At 43.9% G+C, this 16,730-nt stretch overlaps 1 protein-coding gene across 3 annotated transcripts in view; it reads left to right on the top strand.

Moving 5' to 3' along the window:
- Positions 1–16,730, top strand: part of pparab (peroxisome proliferator-activated receptor alpha b) — a 30,707-nt gene that overhangs the window by 7,510 nt on the left and 6,467 nt on the right. For 2 of the 3 annotated variants that reach the window (XM_085778579.1, XM_085778581.1), the window contains exons 2-5: positions 6,058–6,306; positions 8,724–8,887; positions 11,608–11,746; positions 15,846–16,045. In XM_085778579.1, the coding sequence (XP_085634705.1) occupies positions 6,099–6,306; positions 8,724–8,887; positions 11,608–11,746; positions 15,846–16,045 (711 nt within the window). In that variant the 5' untranslated portion in view covers positions 6,058–6,098. Of the gene's footprint in view, positions 1–1,141; positions 1,364–6,057; positions 6,307–8,723; positions 8,888–11,607; positions 11,747–15,845; positions 16,046–16,730 lie in introns of those variants that run through there. The other variant, XM_085778580.1, reaches the window with a different exon arrangement.

Below are 16,730 nucleotides of genomic sequence, written 5' to 3'. Positions count from 1 at the left end.
TTGAGTAAACAACAAACGTAGGCTAGCTCATGCCTTGCAACATTTCTACAAAGAAACCTATGATAGATGATGTCATCTGGTCAAGTCATACTATATTTTAGAAAAATCCAAAGGCATGTAATTAAAAAACTTTAACTCACTCAAACCTGAGGTAGAATATTTAAGATATTAGATTACACAGTTACAGAGGAAGATTTGAGATTTAAGACACGTTTGAGACATGTTTTCCCCAAACTGACAATCACATGACCGCTTCGCAAAGTTTTTCCTCACATGGATGACATCATCACAATTTTTTTCATGTTGTTTTGACTCCCCATCACACGCGCCGACACTTTCTGCCACGTAATGCCACGCTCGTAGCGGCCCGTGTGGAGTACGGGGGGTCAGGTCACGGTGGGCCTCCTGAGGTAACGTGATACACTGTCACATTGCACCTCCTGCATCCTGCAGTGTTTTATGGTCAGACTGTACTGTACGCGCTCTTGTCTTGTGAGCCCGTGTGGGCATTTAATTATTATTTTGACACTGAACACGCTGTCAATGCAGAGGTCAAAGTCCACAAGAGCTTTATGTAACTTATTTTAAAATGTATTTCTCAACACAGCGCAGCAGTGGGAGTTGAATAAGCCGATGATGGTGTTTCAAATTCTATAAAAATCATTCAAAACAAGTAAAGTTTTTGGAAATTTATGAATAAACCATCTTAAATGTCATTGTATGCCTTTGAATTTGTATGCCACCAAATTGACACAGTTAAATGAGTTGGGGAGCTGGTGTTTGCTCAGACAGAGGTACGGACCTTGGGAGCTAAAAATAGCAGCCAAAATTTGCTGCATGCTGTACACTTAACTGTCACTGACCCCCAGCATATTAAGTTAAGTGACCTGATAACAGGGTGATTGAACTGTTAGCTACAGTATCATATAGCTCATCTGTCTCAGACTACAGCTGAAGTCCAATGCCAATCACTCCCAGCGGCCTGTACTTTGGACAATCTCCATAACGATAAGAGGGCGCCGGCCAGCGTATCAGCCCACGAGTGATAAGGGTTCACTCGAGTGTTTACACTGCGGGCACGGTCCAGGCTCAGCTCATCAAGTGAACTCTTCAAACAAATGGAACGGGGCAGAGCAGGCAGGACAGCCCCATCAGCCCATATCCCTTCTCTAAGACCACCATTATGGCCTCTGGGCCCTGCTTCTTACAGGCTTGTCAGCACTCAGACCACAGGACGGGTGGATTAAACATTAACCTGTGGTCTGCTCTCCCTCACAAACACACTCAATCATCACACATACTCTTGGATTGAGCTGCATTTCATGTTGTCAGGGAGCTGACTTTGAGTTTTTGGATGAGGAAGGTAGGGTGGGAGTGTTTTGGTTGTTTGTGGGTTTTTATATTTTATTAACAATATTTATTTCCTATACTTAAAAACACTGGTTTTATTATTACACAGCAGACAAAGATGAGCAATGTATCTCTTTTCTATCTTTGTTGCCAAATGTTCTCCTCTACTTCTGTGCTCTCAGTTCTATTTCATTCCTCTATTTCAGGTGACAAATGCTAATGTCTTGGTCTGCTTCCAGCTTTATCTCTATTGTCTTGTCATAACACTGTTTGCTGTCTGTAGTTTTTATCCTTGTTGGATTTGGAAAGCGTAAAGCTTTACTGGTTGCCCCTGAGCTGCATCCACTATACCCATCTGTGTGGATGTATACTGCATATGCCGTGGGATCTGATAACACAAGTAGTACTACGCCCCATGAGTGATGGATGTCACTAAAGAGACTATCCACTTAGCACTACAGGTTAATTGTTCTCTTGAGGATCGGATGTAAACTAACTTCAGTCTACTCTGTGTTGCTTGCTGTTGTGGGGTTGGGGGGGCAGGGCCAGTCCACATGACCAGGTCACATCGAGAGCATGTTTATCTGCCTCAGCTAGAGCTTAGTAGCAGCTTCATGGCCTGTCTGTTTAATGTGGGTCTTGACGGCAATGGATGAGCATAATGTGGGGGGCTGGGTGACCATGCGGCGCAGAAATCCCTCAGACTGTATGGATTATTTATGCTCCGCTCCACATCCGGCTCCGTTATCACCGCTACGGACCTGCTAACATACATTTTAACCTATTTCTACACCATAATGGGATTTATTGATTCCAATGAGAGATTGAATTCCAGTGGTTGTAGGTAGCCTAGTATGGCTGTCTTCACACATGCCACCCTCCCTCTCCGACACAAATTTCAAAGTGTGAGCCCGTGTGTCAGCATTGCCCTGACATCGTCATGGCGACCCCAGCGGTTCTTGGTTAGGGGTCTTTTGTCAGTGTAACCCCCACTCTCCTCCTGTGGACCCTAACCCCAACCGCTAACATGCACACAAACACATATGACCTTGCTCATCCTCCACTCAGTGTGTGGAGCGCCGTCCACAAGGCTTGGTTGAGTGAGCATAAGCGAGGTCTTGACCTATCGGGACAAAGGTTTGCCGTTACCGTAGGAACCGCTGTTGTCTTTCTCTCTCTGCCTCGCTTGCTCTCTCTCTGTCTCACACATTTCTGATAATGACTCTGTAATGTCTCTCTCCACCTTCTAGTGTTTCTGTCTCAATCCTCTCTCGTCCTCTGAAGTCTGCTGCTAAGCTGCTCAGTGTGTTTATATTCTCATGTTGTGTGTTGGTGGCAACATGAGGTTAGCTTGGTCCACCACCTCGCAGTTGCTGGTAGTGGGGTCATGAGTTCAGAAAAGGGCCTGTGACATGTATCTTATTTAAATAGAAAGTCATGTGTGCCATGTGTTGACACAAAGCATTGATGCACCATGCACTCCACTTCAGACTGATCCATATCTGGACTGTGCCTGCAAAAATGTAAAATACATTTTTAACGGAAAATGGAAAGGGATAGTTCAACATTTTGGCAAATTAGCCCTGCCATAATCCCTATAGTTTTAGGAGTAGGTTTGTTACCTTTAATTGTCGGTGCAAAACTCATCAGCAGTTTTGCATGAATTTACCTCGAAAACAACTCTGTCTCGTAACATTCTGTTATTATCTCATAATCATAGTCATTATCTCATTCATTCTCACTCAGTTTGACAAGGGAAACCAAGAAATTCCATTAGCCTCCATAGCGTAGCTCTGAGCAGCTCACGGCTGTGCTCTGCCATTCTAAAAATAGCTTGCACCGACAATTAAAGGTAACGAACCTACTCCTAAAACAAACAAAAAAAGTTGAACCATCCCTTTAAGTTCATGACTCTGTCACAAGCACAAAATCTCATCTTTCCAACAGATAATAACTCAGCCGGGCAAGCATTACCTGAATAGACAGAACGGATGTTAGTCAAGCAGTTGCCTAGAAAGCTTCTTTATTTTTTCTTTTGCCTGGAGGTGGTATAATAATGAGACAGCGCTGAGTGAAGTGAGTGGATGAAACAGGATGTCCTCTAAAGACACATCTGAGGGTCAGGAGTTGGGGGCTGAATGCTAAACAGGTTTGCTTTATCCTAGCAGAGCTAACACTGCTCTCATTCAGAATTACAAGTGTATTGTAGGGCGAGTAGCACAGTGAAACGGCCTGCTCATGTGCCAGGCTTCTCTTCTCATAGGGTGGTGTTTTTGAACGTGGGCTTTCTCAGGGTTAGTTCTGGCTCTCAGGGATGTGAATCTTACAAATAAGATTGAATTTATCGCACTGTGACCTTTTCTTTTGTTTTTTTGTTGTTTTTTTTTTGCATCTTGATCCCATAGTAAACCTGAAAATTTAACCCAATGGCTGGAACCCTCAATAATTTACGTTCATGCATTTAGCACAATAGTAGGTCAAATGTCACCGTTTACAATACTTATTGTTAACAGTTACATAACACAAAGAATCACTGTTATCTATTTTATCTGCCACCTGCACTCAAGGCAAAACCATATGCAAATGATGTACATTGCGTAGCTGCTTCAGTGGAATACCATTAATTTCTGTCATCAGACGCTTTAAATAAACTCACAGGGAGCACTGAGGGCAGAAACCTTCGGAGCACGCAGTCAGCCTCTCTTCTAAAATAGTCTACTGTACCTAACGCAGTGTGCTGTGAGTTAAGGTTAAACCAAAGACGTGTAAAGGCTGTGAACAACCAACAGCTGCTATCTTATAGCCATATAGCTACCAACCCCCCACTCACCCCATCACCCCACCCCAATAGCCTTTGATATTCTTAGTGGGGCCCGATGGAAAAGGCTTACGGAAGATTGACCCAGTTTACACGCGGACGTATGAAGTTTGCATGTGTGATATAAGGTCCGGTCTTAAGCTAAGCCAAGAAGGCAAACTCACTTCTTTATGCACTTTCATGTGTAGCTCGTAGCCCCTCCCAGTTCCCCCCCACTCCTATGTGCAATTCAGCAAAATCTCACCCATCTACTGTACAAGCCAAGTCTGCCCTGTCTCCTCTCCAGCCTTCCTATCGCGGCGCAGCCTCTGTCAGCCCATTGACCTATATTCATTCCTCCACATGTCTCTGGGCCTCGCTCTCTGTCTCTCTGTCCTCTGTCTTTCCCTTTCTGCCGCACTAAGAGGCCTGTGAGGATAAGGTTACTGTATTTGGAGTGAATAGCTCAGGGGAGTGGAGTATGTTGTGTCATAAGATACCCCGTGTCCTTCACTCCTCCGTTGCCCACCGATGACCCCACTATAGCGGCGTGCGGCACCTGTTTGTGTGGAAGGCCCACGTGTTGCATCAGCGCCGCTAATTAGGCCCAAATGCATGAGGCAGTGTTGTGTTTAATCGTGTGCACTGACAGATAAAGCTCTATTACTCGCGCGGCATTGATGTTGTCAGTTATCAGTGGAGGGCGGTGTTGGCCGGTCCACCCCTCCTTTGGTCAAAGCGGAAACATCTCAATATGTAATTGAAAAGATGTGATACAGACATGAATGGTCCCCAGCTGATGAATCCTACCACCACGAGGTTGACATCTGTAATCTTTCAGTGAATGTCTAAACAGCTTTAAGATGAATTTCCATGATGTTTTCTTTTACAGATTTCTCTCCAGCCTCAGGATGAATAGAATAGAATAGAATAAACCTTTATTGTCCAGTTGTTTGGCTCACCAACACAGAAGACAAAACAGTGCTGATTACACTTAAAACTAAAACCACAATTAGAACACATTGGATTCAAATGTTGCATTTGGGTCAAAGGAAGAAAGGAATTTTGAAGAAATGTTTGGCCAGTTTATATCAGTTCAAGGTTTTAAAGTACCATGAAATATGGTTGATGATTAAATAAGTTTCAGCCCAAAATCAAGGATATTTCAACATTTTGGCAAATTCACCTATTGCCATAATTTCTTATAGTCTTAGAAGTAGGTTCATTAACTCTAATTGTCTGTGCAAGCTGTTTTTAGATCGGCGGGGCAGAGACGTGAGTTGCTCATCATGGTATTTCCACGTTTCCCTCATCAAACTAAATACACAATCCAACAACACAAGTTGTGACCTGTACATTCGCCACGCTATGAAATAACGTATCGAAAACAACTCCATCTCGTAATGTTACATTATTATTTCATAGCATGGTGAATGTGCAGGTCACAACTTGTCCATGAGAGCGTTTTGGAGTTGTTGGATTGTGTATTTGATGAGTTTGATGAGGGGAAAGGCGGAAATACTGCACGCCGTGCAGAGCTCGCGTCTCTGCCCCACCGATCTAAAAACAGCTTGCACCGACAATTAAAGGGGATGAACCTAAGACTATAGAGGTTAAGGCAATAGGCAAATCTGCCAAAATGTTGAAATATCCCTTTAAGCTAAACAAAGATGGAAAACATGATGGGTATTATATTACTGATATTAGCCTTTAGCACCAAGCACTGCTGAGTCTGAGCGCTGCCTCATAGAGCTGCTGGTGTAGTCGACTCTAGAATCTAAGACAGAGGTGACCTTAGAAATGGATTATTATCTTGTCTACCTCAGTCTGCCTGCCTGCGTTTCCATATCACCTCTTTGACCTCTGTGTTTTTGCCTCCCCAACCCCTCCCTCTTTCTCTCTGTCTCCAGTCTGATGAGTGAGAGTGCCGGCAGCCTGCTCCTCCACCGCGATGGTCGACATGGAGAGCCACTACCATCCCCCTTCTCCCCTGGAGGACCCGTTGCTGGACAGCCCCCTGTGCGCCGATGACGACTTCATGGGCGGGATGGAGGAGCTCCACGACATCTCCCAGTCCATCGACAACGACGCCCTCAGCTCCCTGGATGTCCCCGAGTACCAGTCGTCCAGCAATGGCTCCGAAGGTTCCACTGTCCTAGGTGAAGAGGGCCTTGGTGTCATTGAATGGAAATATCTCTTTAGGTCATTAATTATATAGTGACATGACCAGGTGGGGGTTGGTTCCACACTGTCATTTCACAGGTTTAAAATATCTCCAGTGGTATAGTCGTCTGGCCATTGTCAGAGCAGGGCTCCCTCAGTTTAGCCCATTAATCCCTAATTTGCGTCAACTGAATGTTCAGAGAGAACACACTTTCCTGCCTTTTTTACCTCTCAATTATTTCCTTTCCTCAGATTGCCTGACTGACCCACTTTTTCTTTCCTTCAGGCGATAGTCTCTTCATCTTGATTGATTTGTCCCTCTCTCCTTCTCACTTACTGAGTGTCTTAATGCCTTTTCCTTCCCATTCCTTTCAGTATTTCCTCCCCTTCCCTGTCTTCCCTCATCTACCTCTCCTTACACCCTTGTTTTACCACTCTACCCTCCCTCAGTCTCTCTCTCTCTCTCTCTCTCTCTCTCTCTCCGCTCCATATCCAACGAGGAATTCGCACATTCCTCAGCCGCCTTGCACCACCTCTCAGGAAACATCTACTTTGCTGCTGTGTTTCCCCCTGAATAGGAGTCACATGGGCATCTGGGAAATTTATGCTACTACCAAATTATGCAACAAATCAACAAGCCGTGAATAGTCCAGAGAGATAGACATTTAATGGAATAATAGAGGGTGTGAATGAGGGAGACAAAGGGAGGAAAAAAGAGAGGGAAGCGCTGGGTGAAAAGCATCATGGAAACATTTAATGGTGTCATGGAAAAGTCGGTGAGAGGGTGGTTAGGATTTATAGGTGTTTACAAGTGCTAACAGTGAGAGACGGGAGCAGAAGAAACACTGACATGCTTTCCTTTTCCCGTCCGCACACAGTTGAAACATGTGCACTTGCCGCAGCTCCAGCTCCACTGCCAGCGCTGATTATCCCCCTCCTGGCTTCTCTCACCAAACTCATGTGGCTTGACTTAGTGCCACCATTTCATTTAGTACCATTTCATGTTTGCTATTTGATCACCAGGCAGGCTCTGACGACCGTGTCCCTTTCACAAGGTGAAAATAGAAAGCTGTTGGCAACCTATGGCTAGACCTCATGACCTGTCCTCCACGAGGAAGATCAGTAATACTACTCCCAACACGGCATGCTAATATCACTGGAGAAATAGTCGCTATGATGGAACAGACTGTTTTTGTTGGGGCAAAGAGGTCAAACTGTACTTTAATTCTACTAGGTCTTTGCCGCAGGGAGATGAGACTTCACAGTAGAGACGCATTCATAAAGGCAGCTGTGACTGCAGCTTTTTATTTGCCTTCAGTTGTCTCGAAGTAATGACCCAATTTGCTAACCGACTGTGGTGAAAATAACACTGCCCTGAGCGTCCACACCGGAGGGCACGGCAAAAAGGCTGCCGTCATATGGGGAGGGTGAGGGGTGATGAATCGTATAAAACCGGTGCACACTTTTATACAGCTGCTCTTCAAAGGCATCTTTGTGTTGCTTTCAGAAATTATGCAATTAGTTGGTGTAAAGACTGTGGAAAAAAAGAGGGAGTGAAATTTAAAATCCTGCATATTGTCTCCTCTCTGCAGCCGGGACAACTCTGGCATCAGAAAGGTGTCAGGGAGGGGGTGTCAGCCTCTGTTTGACAATCATCATCTCTTCAGTCTGCAGGAAACGCACTGTCTAGTTAGTTATGATCTATGCGAGGAACATCGGTGCTTTATACGGAGAGGTTTTTTCCATACACAGTAAAAGTATGCACTTTGTCTAAATACAAGGTCATGAGGATGATTAGGACTGCAGCGATAATGGAAATTATACTGAGTTGACAGATGCAAGTGAATGTGCAGATGTGGGTGGCGGCACATTGAACACCACCAGAGAGGGCCAAAGTTAAAGAGCACGCACATTTTTTTTTCTTTCTGTTGCAAAAAAACCATCTGCTAAGGTTCTTTTGAGCCCTTTTTTTCCTGGATCTGCTTTGTGCACATCTGTAGAAAAAGTGTAATTTATGTGTGTTTTGTATAATGTAAAATGTTACTTTTGGTGGCGACTATTTTCAGTATCAAATTTGAGAATAATTACAGAGTATTTACAGCAGCAAGATGATGTGTGTGGGACTGAAGGAATGCATCACCCAGCGCAGTTGTGTTGCTCACTGCATTGTCCTTCAGCAACAATGGAAGTCTATGGTGGAAGAATAAGATGTATCAGATTTTTGCAACATAAACAATACTTGTCAGTAGGAATCGATTCATCTCTGGTTTTGCTCTTCTCATGGGATTTGTTGTCAATAAGAAGAAAATCACCAGACCTACTTTTGCGTATCAGTTGCATACGGATGTGGGCATTATATGGAGGGACAAGGACCAGGGCAGGTTTTAACCAAGCATATGCTCTTGTCTTGTAGATGCCCTGACGCCAGCGTCGAGCCCCTCATCCGTCATTTACGGGGTGGCAGCGGGCCAGGACGAGTTCTCATCTTCCTCCTCATCGCTCAATCTGGAGTGTCGAGTGTGTGCCGACCGCGCCTCGGGCTACCACTACGGTGTCCACGCCTGCGAGGGATGCAAGGTGAGAGCAAATTTACGCACACAAATGTATGGTGGAGAGCATTGGGAGCGATGTAACGATGATTACTCACTCAAGTTATCGTGCCTCTCCTTGAACTGGTTCCTCTTTTCTTCTCAACCCTACAATGTGTTTTCCTTCTTACTGCCCTCCGTCACTAACTCTGCCAAGACCCATCAGTTGCCTCCTTCCAAAGTCACCCACACTCAGGCGCAGCCAAGCCAAGAATCACAGTGTTCTGACTACACATTAACCCGTTTCAAGACAATAAATCACATTTGGAAGTATAACACTGGAGAAAGTAGGACATTCAGGCTAGAAATCCAGAGGCCATGTGTCTTGTGACCAATGATAACTCCTAAAAGCATCAGAAATACCAGGCTTGGCCTTCACATGTGGTCTCCCAATAATCTTTCAGTTAATTGTTTACCAGTCGTGTTGAAGAACAACCCAAGGCTGTTTCTTAAGAGGCCGTAAAGGGCGAAGATGGTGTCACTGGAGGTGTTTGTGCATGCAAGACTGTGTTGGTGACGTGTTTGGTGGTATTATTTGGTGGTTTATATTTTTAGTGACTGAAGGGGGGAAAACTTAAAGGGATAGTTCAACATTTTGGCAAATTAGCCCATTGCCATAATCCCTATAGTTTTAGGAGTAGGTTTGCTACCTTTAATTGTCGGTGCAAGCTATTTTTAGAACAGCGGAGCAGAGCCACAAGCAGTCTCTGCATTTGCCTTGAAAACAACTCTGCCTCGTTCTGTTATTATCTCATAGCGTGGTGAATGTGCGGGTCACAACTTGTCCACGAGAGCATTTTGGAGTTGTTGGATTGTGTATTTGTTGAGTTTAATGAGGGAAACCAAGAAATCCCATCAGCCTCCGTAGCTCTGAACAGCTCACGGCTCTGCTCCGTCATTCTAAAAATAGCTTGCACCAACAATTAAAGGTAACAAATCTACTCCTAAAACTATAGGGATTATGGCAATGGGTCAATTTGCCAAATGTTGAACTATCCCTTTAACGTAGAGTGGGCTACGGACACTTTCCTGCACCTCTGTACTGTAAATCTACTTAGTTCTGCTGAACGTGTCAGCCAAAGCAGCAGTGGGAGTATGGATATCAGGAAGTGATACATAAACTCATCATGTCAACGTGCCGTTACATAAACATTCACATCAGAGCAACAGATCAAGTGAAGTGGAAGTGTTGGCAGTAGTAGAGTGAGCATGTCTTCAGTGTGTGCATACACTGTGCATACATGTATACAGATTTATATGAACTAAACAAAAGCCTCGGTCAGTCCACACGGCAGAGTCAGTGTTATGTGACCCATGCAGGGTGAAGTCACAGGGCTGTAAAACAACAGGTTATCACAAAAGTCAAGGTGCATTTGTTTAACTTAGGAGGGAGCCATTGAAAAGACATATCAGATGTGACCTATGAAGTGCCAAAGGGTAACAGTGAAGCCCCTACTTGCAACATTGGCTGGATAATCTGAAGTCAGCACCTCTTGATCAGATCTGCAGCGATGTTTATCATCTCAGATTCACACACTCAATCTGATTTAAGCACATTTCAGGACACTAGCATTGTGTCCTTTGTAGCCCTTGTTGTCAACCTGTAGGAGGTGAAAAATATCACATGACTAATTTAGCAGGTGTGTTGTTCAAACAGGAGCTCCATTTGCTAGTACACAGTGTGTGTGAGTCAGTGGAAACGATGGAAATGAAATCATAATCACCTGTTAATCGCACGGAACATTCATGACTAAACAAATTACAATCATAGTTGAAATCAAGAACTGTGGTGCTAAGAAGTGTTGTGCGTTAACCAGTCAGCCTGCTTCATGAGGACGGTCACGACTGTACAAGAGCACGTCTCATCTGCATGTTATTTGGTCATGGGACTGTAACAGGAGGAGGCTGACCTCTGTGATGTCAGCACACTCATCCTTCACGACAGTGGACACAAGCAGAGTCGGCATGATGGCCATGTGGAGCTCTAATTCTGTCCTGGCTTCATGTCACCCGTGCTTTATGTGTGTGTGTATGTGAGAGAGTGAGGTTAGGGGTCAGTGGGTGACAGTCAGTCTAAATTACTTAACATGCGCTCACATGGCCGTAGCATGTCTGTGTAACCTTGTGTTATGTTCAGTTTTATGACTGTTTGTGTGTCTTTCAGACTGCGTGTGGGTCTGTGTGTGTGTGTTTTGGCACACTGAGTGACAGTTTTGGATAAATATGTTATTAAGCAATTCCCCAGACTGTTTTCTACCCTTCAGCCAACCACAAGTATGCCACTCAGTCCATCTCTTCCTCGCCAGAGTTTAATGTTTCTTTTTGTCAAGGTTGTGTAAGTGAGGAGAGACTGATGGTGAAACTGTGCATCTGATATTGCCATGCACCACTCACAGGGGAGTAAATAACTGCTGCTCTAATGGGCTTCTTTCTTAATAAAGAATTGGTCAATAGTTTTTTTCTGGATCCTGAAACTGGTTGCATAACAGCTTATAGAGTCTATTAAAAGGTAATTTCCTCATTTCCTCCGCTGGAAGGCTTCAGGTTTTATTAACTGTGTATTTTGTTGAAGAAATGTTTCCCTAAACTGGCCTTTGTTGCTAATTCATCATTCGCACAGAGAAAATAATTGTCAAAACTTTGACAGTGGTTACATCTCTGCTCCACGTGAGCTGCATTCACATTTTCCATTTTTTCTCTCCCCACCAGGGTTTTTTCCGGCGGACCATCCGCCTGAAACTGGAATACGACAAGTGTGAGCGCCGCTGCAAGATCCAAAAGAAGAACCGCAACAAGTGCCAATACTGCCGCTTCCAGAAGTGCCTGTCAGTGGGCATGTCCCACAACGGTGAGCGGTGCAGGGGCAGGGGCAGGTCTGGGCAGTGTTTCAAGCTCAGCAACATACGTGCACACACACACACACACACACACACACACACACACACTCACACATGTTGTGTTTCTTGTTACTTGTAAATACACACTGCCTAACAGAGTAGCACAGTTGTGCAGAAGCCAAGAAAGATTGAACAGGCACGTATGCACATAATTAGCACAAGTGAGCGACCTGACACCACACTTGGGTGTTAAGTTTCAAGTTAAGGCAAGTTACTGGCTGAACGCTACTCAAGGCGTCTCCACAGCTGTGTGTATGTCCCAGTGCGAAAATTCACCCATTGCAACAATTCACCCATTAAAACCCATTCACACCGTTTTTTTTTTTAACTTTGCTCATTTCGGATCAGACAAGACCTGTTACTCATGCAGTTACAGCACATGATCAGTCTGTGTGTGTCTGTGGGGCTGGAGTCGTATCAGGCAGCGGCCGCCTGAACCCACTCAACCCTTTTGGTGCAGACGTGAGTCACATAATCAGGTGAACAGACCCACCCGATTATGTGAATTCCAACCTGCAAAAACCCTATGGAGGGCCCTGACAGGCTGCATTACTGCGCAGACACTCAAGACAGAGCATTGTTGCACATCAAAAGTTATCATTATAAATGCTAATGAACCTAGTGACCTTAAAGTATGAGGTTCTTTTGTTTTAAATTGCAACCTTGTTTTAATACTACAGCTCAAAGTCTTTCCTTCATAGAGAAATACATTCAGCAAATCCTGTTTTGTTTTTTTTCCAGTCTGACTCATGTTTAGAGTCTGATACTTTGATACTTCAGTACAAACTTGTTAGTCACCTGCAACTGCAACATCTGTGAAATCCCCAAAAAACAAAACACACGTCTTTCTTTAATACCTTACGTCAGATTCGTTCGTCAGTGCTGCTTATCTTTGTTTGGAATACAAGAATATTGAGGTCAAAGTATGAGATTCTGGCCAATGTTGTTTACTCTGTGTAAACATACAACATGGCATGCTGACCCTTGGCCAAGGTCAATGTCCTAATAGAAAAAAAAGTTCTGAAATAGATTTTAGGAGATGACGTGTGTGTCGGGGGAAAGGGGCAGTTTGCTATCCTGTCAGTGTAGGCGCTGGGTACATATAGACTGTGCAGATTGTGTTATTGAATGTGTGGACATGGGTGGACTGAGCCTCTGCATTTTGTCATGGGGTTTTGACTTAAAAGCCCTTCCAGTGTTTCCTTAAGCCATAGACTAGATTTTGATAACAATATAATGCCTTAAAGCTCAGCAGCAGCAGCAGTTTTCCTGTCCGCTGCACTTCCTCTCATGGTATATGTGTATTGAGTTTCATTGGCCCAAATGTAACCGTAGATGGGAAGGAAGGAGATCTGAGACGCGAGTGCAACCCGATGAGGTCTGGTGGTCTAAGATGCCACAGGACCAGAGAACTGCTAATTTTGGTTGTATGTCGTTCAGTTTGCATCGACTGCTGATCGATTCCAGTTGAATCTGACCATGCTGGTTCTTCCTTACTGAAACGGCTCACGGCTCTTTTTTCCTTTTTTCTTTTTTTCTTATTATTTGTCATTATATAAAAAAAATATGTGAAATGAGAAATTATTAAGTTTCAAAAAAGCCAAGATAAGTTATATGTGCATTCAGATTGAGTCACAGTCTGATGCTCTGTTTTATTTATAATAAAATATAAACTATTCAAAACTTAGTTGAGATAGAGTCTGACTTAGTATCAGAAAATATGCATAATATATTTATTCCTTATGTGGTATGGGGGATGGCAGTACTCCATGGCTTTATTCTAAAGTGGACAGTGCATCTTTTATTTGATCAAATTGAAAGTGTCATGTAGGATGCTAAGATCAACTTCTCCAATGAAAAAGCACAAAGCCAAAAGTTAGGCTACTCTTGAATGCTGCAAAAATGTCCTTGGGTGAAACTTTACCACTCATGTGCTTTACTTCATTTCTGAAGTATGATGCAGACTAGCTAACGACCGCTTCGCCTGCTGTTGCCTCCGCAGTGTGGTGCTTCTATTATCACACGGCAAACAAGTGATTGAATGCTTCTTGATTCCAGAAACCTAATGATCCTTCTGATCTCATGCTGCTCTGCACTGTAATAAACACTGCGTTTTGTGTTCTTGCAGAAAATAACAGATTCAGAGTAACGATAGTGACTAACTCTAACCCTGGAGTCAGAGACACACATATGATTCTACTGAATGACAGACTGTCACCCTCCCACCTTTAGGCTGCACCCCCCTCCCAACTTGAGTCACAGACTCATCCCCTCACACCGGCTCATAGGAAATGGACTTATGCTCAGCTTAGCATCACTCACTTCCTCTCATCTTAATTAGACTTGGCTCCTGCCCAGGCGACTGCTGTGGGGCTTTACCAGCTTCAGATGATCCATCCACTTTGTGAGCAGTAATCTAATGGGCCCTCATGCTGTCTGCTAGCTCCACATCTCATCCCCCCGCTCGGCCCTGCTCAGTGCTCCTGGATTTGTTTCATCAGCAGGGTGGCTCGTTGGAAAACAGGGAACTCAGATCTCCTTTTATGCTTTTATGGTCTTGTAAATGCAGGCAGTGAGTTCAGCTGGATTTTGGATTCTCAGAGGGAGGTGGGTGTTCGTATGTGTGTGGATGTGTGCACGCACCAGCTTGTGCTTATTTTCGATTTTTTTTCAATTGGTGAGGAGGGGTTAAAAACAGTTCACCTCTAATCTCATTAGTCAAATGGGATCAGGCCGTCTGAGAGATGCCAGCATCCTCTCGTAGAAAAACAACTCTTGCATGGTGTTGGCGCAGACTTCACACAACCACTGCCCACTTCCAGCACACCTCGTGACGGCTTGTAACCCAGTGTGTTCATTCACAATTTCCTATAGCTGTAATGCATACAAATGAAAGTCCCTTTTATTTATTTTATTCAACGGACAGTGATTCTGTTTCCACATCCTGCTTCTGTTGTGCGTTACTGGCATGGAAGTTTGGACCTTAAGGGTAAAAAAGTTTGTGAATGTTAATTATTATATTAGATATTAATGTTATCTGACTCACGAAATGTTGCAGTGTAATTTTGCAAGAAAGGTTTGTTTAATCACGTCCTGTGGAATTGTGTCATTTGATTACACCCAGCGGCTCCAGATGATGAACAGATGTTCTTTCAGGAACCAGATTACTAACACACCATTACTGTATGCACCTCAATTACATGATTGAATATTTGGACTCAGAATTGTTCATAATTTAAGGACACATAAAGATTATTTTCGATTGAAATAGGTTTACTTCCTGTATCTCTGAAAGAACCTCCTGTAATGAAGGGCTCTGTGTTTCCCTGACCTCTTGGCCTCTTGTTTTGGAGATGGGAGTCATTTGAAAGCAGTTTTCTTTGGATCTAGTGCAATTTTCTGTTTGTACATCTATTTTTTGCTGTTGTCTTCTTGTATAAACCAAAGAAACAAATCATGTCTTAAAATGAGGTTTAGACTTCTCTGTCTTTGAACTGAAGGTCCACAGATACAAGGAAAGTCCATTCATTTAGAAAACAACAGGATACTCAGAATCATAGACTCAGGGGGGCTTTGGCACCGGTTATCAGGAGAACAGTCCAAGAACTGCTCTCCAGTGATGCTATTTTTGAACATTTCGTTGCTACTGCTCCTTTTTCTGTTGGATGGATTTAATAGTTTTGGATACATTTAATGTTTTCTTTTCTTTGCTTGTGTTGACTTGGACTCTTTTTTTTTTACTTCATAGGGTGTCTTTGTAGAGATTTTGAAAATGATTCCTCCAGATGTTAGCATCTGGAATAAGTGGTAATTGTGGTTTTGTGTTCAAGGTATTTAAACAGTTTTAAAGCTGAGTTTGTTACGAGCTCTCCTCTGTCTTACACAGTAGTTTTTTCCATGTTCTGTTGCATGGCCTGTTGATTTTGTACAGAAAAACACAATACATGTCACATCCAGTGTTTTTAATTCATTTATAGATATATATATATATTGTCTCCTGATTAATACCGACACAAATTCTCAATCTGTCTTTCTTTCTGCTGTTCACAGCCATTCGTTTTGGTCGGATGCCTCAGTCAGAGAAGCTAAAGCTGAAGGCGGAGATGGTGACGGGGGACAGGGAGGTGGAGGACCCTCAGATAGCCGACCAGAAGACGCTGGCCAGACAGATCTATGAGGCCTACCTCAAGAACTTCAACATGAACAAGGCCAAGGCTCGAACCATTCTCACCGGCAAGACCAGCACCCCCGTATGTTGATTAAGAGTAGTGGTGTGAGTGTATGTGTGTGTGGATTGCGTGTTCATGGCTCTCTTCATTACCAGAGTTTCCTCACAGGTCAAAGTCATGTCATCTTGCAACTTTTAATTTATTCCTCTTCCATTTGAGCTATTTTTAATGTCATTCTGACAGCGCAGAAAATTTGTAATCATCATCATGTCTCAACATGACCTGGCAGCCACCACCTCGGAGATTATCTGCAGCCAGGCAATGACAGAAATAACTTGCTCAATCAGTAGTGCAAGCCAGCACACAAACTGGACAAGGAAACGTCTGTCTGCATGGAAACGACATAAGGAGCCAACGTATGAGCCCATCACTTCGCCCCCCCCACCCCCATTCCTGCACTCTGTTTCATCACCCCTCCCCGATCTGACCGAAAATATTCCCTCAGCCTCGTTTCTGTCGCTGTGTTTTCATTGGAGCGGAGGGGTCAGCTAAAGGGAGGGTCAGGGACTGCGGCTGGGAGTTGTTGTGAATTCCACGGATGGATGTGTGTAGGTGTGAAATCGGTCAAGAGCGACAGGTCACTCCAAGTGCAAACCCATGTTCAAACACAGACCTTCCCCACTTCTAGAGATCAAAGCTCCCAAATAGTCAAGTATCCTTTTGGAGAGGCCAGATGGAGTCTGTGGGCTCCACAGGCGCTGGGAAA

Source organism: Trachurus japonicus, chromosome 6, assembly GCF_045865225.1.
Source record: "Trachurus japonicus isolate A0001 chromosome 6, Traja_1.0".
Classification (NCBI taxonomy): domain Eukaryota; kingdom Metazoa; phylum Chordata; class Actinopteri; order Carangiformes; family Carangidae; genus Trachurus; species Trachurus japonicus.
This window is presented reverse-complemented; position numbering and strand designations above follow the sequence as displayed.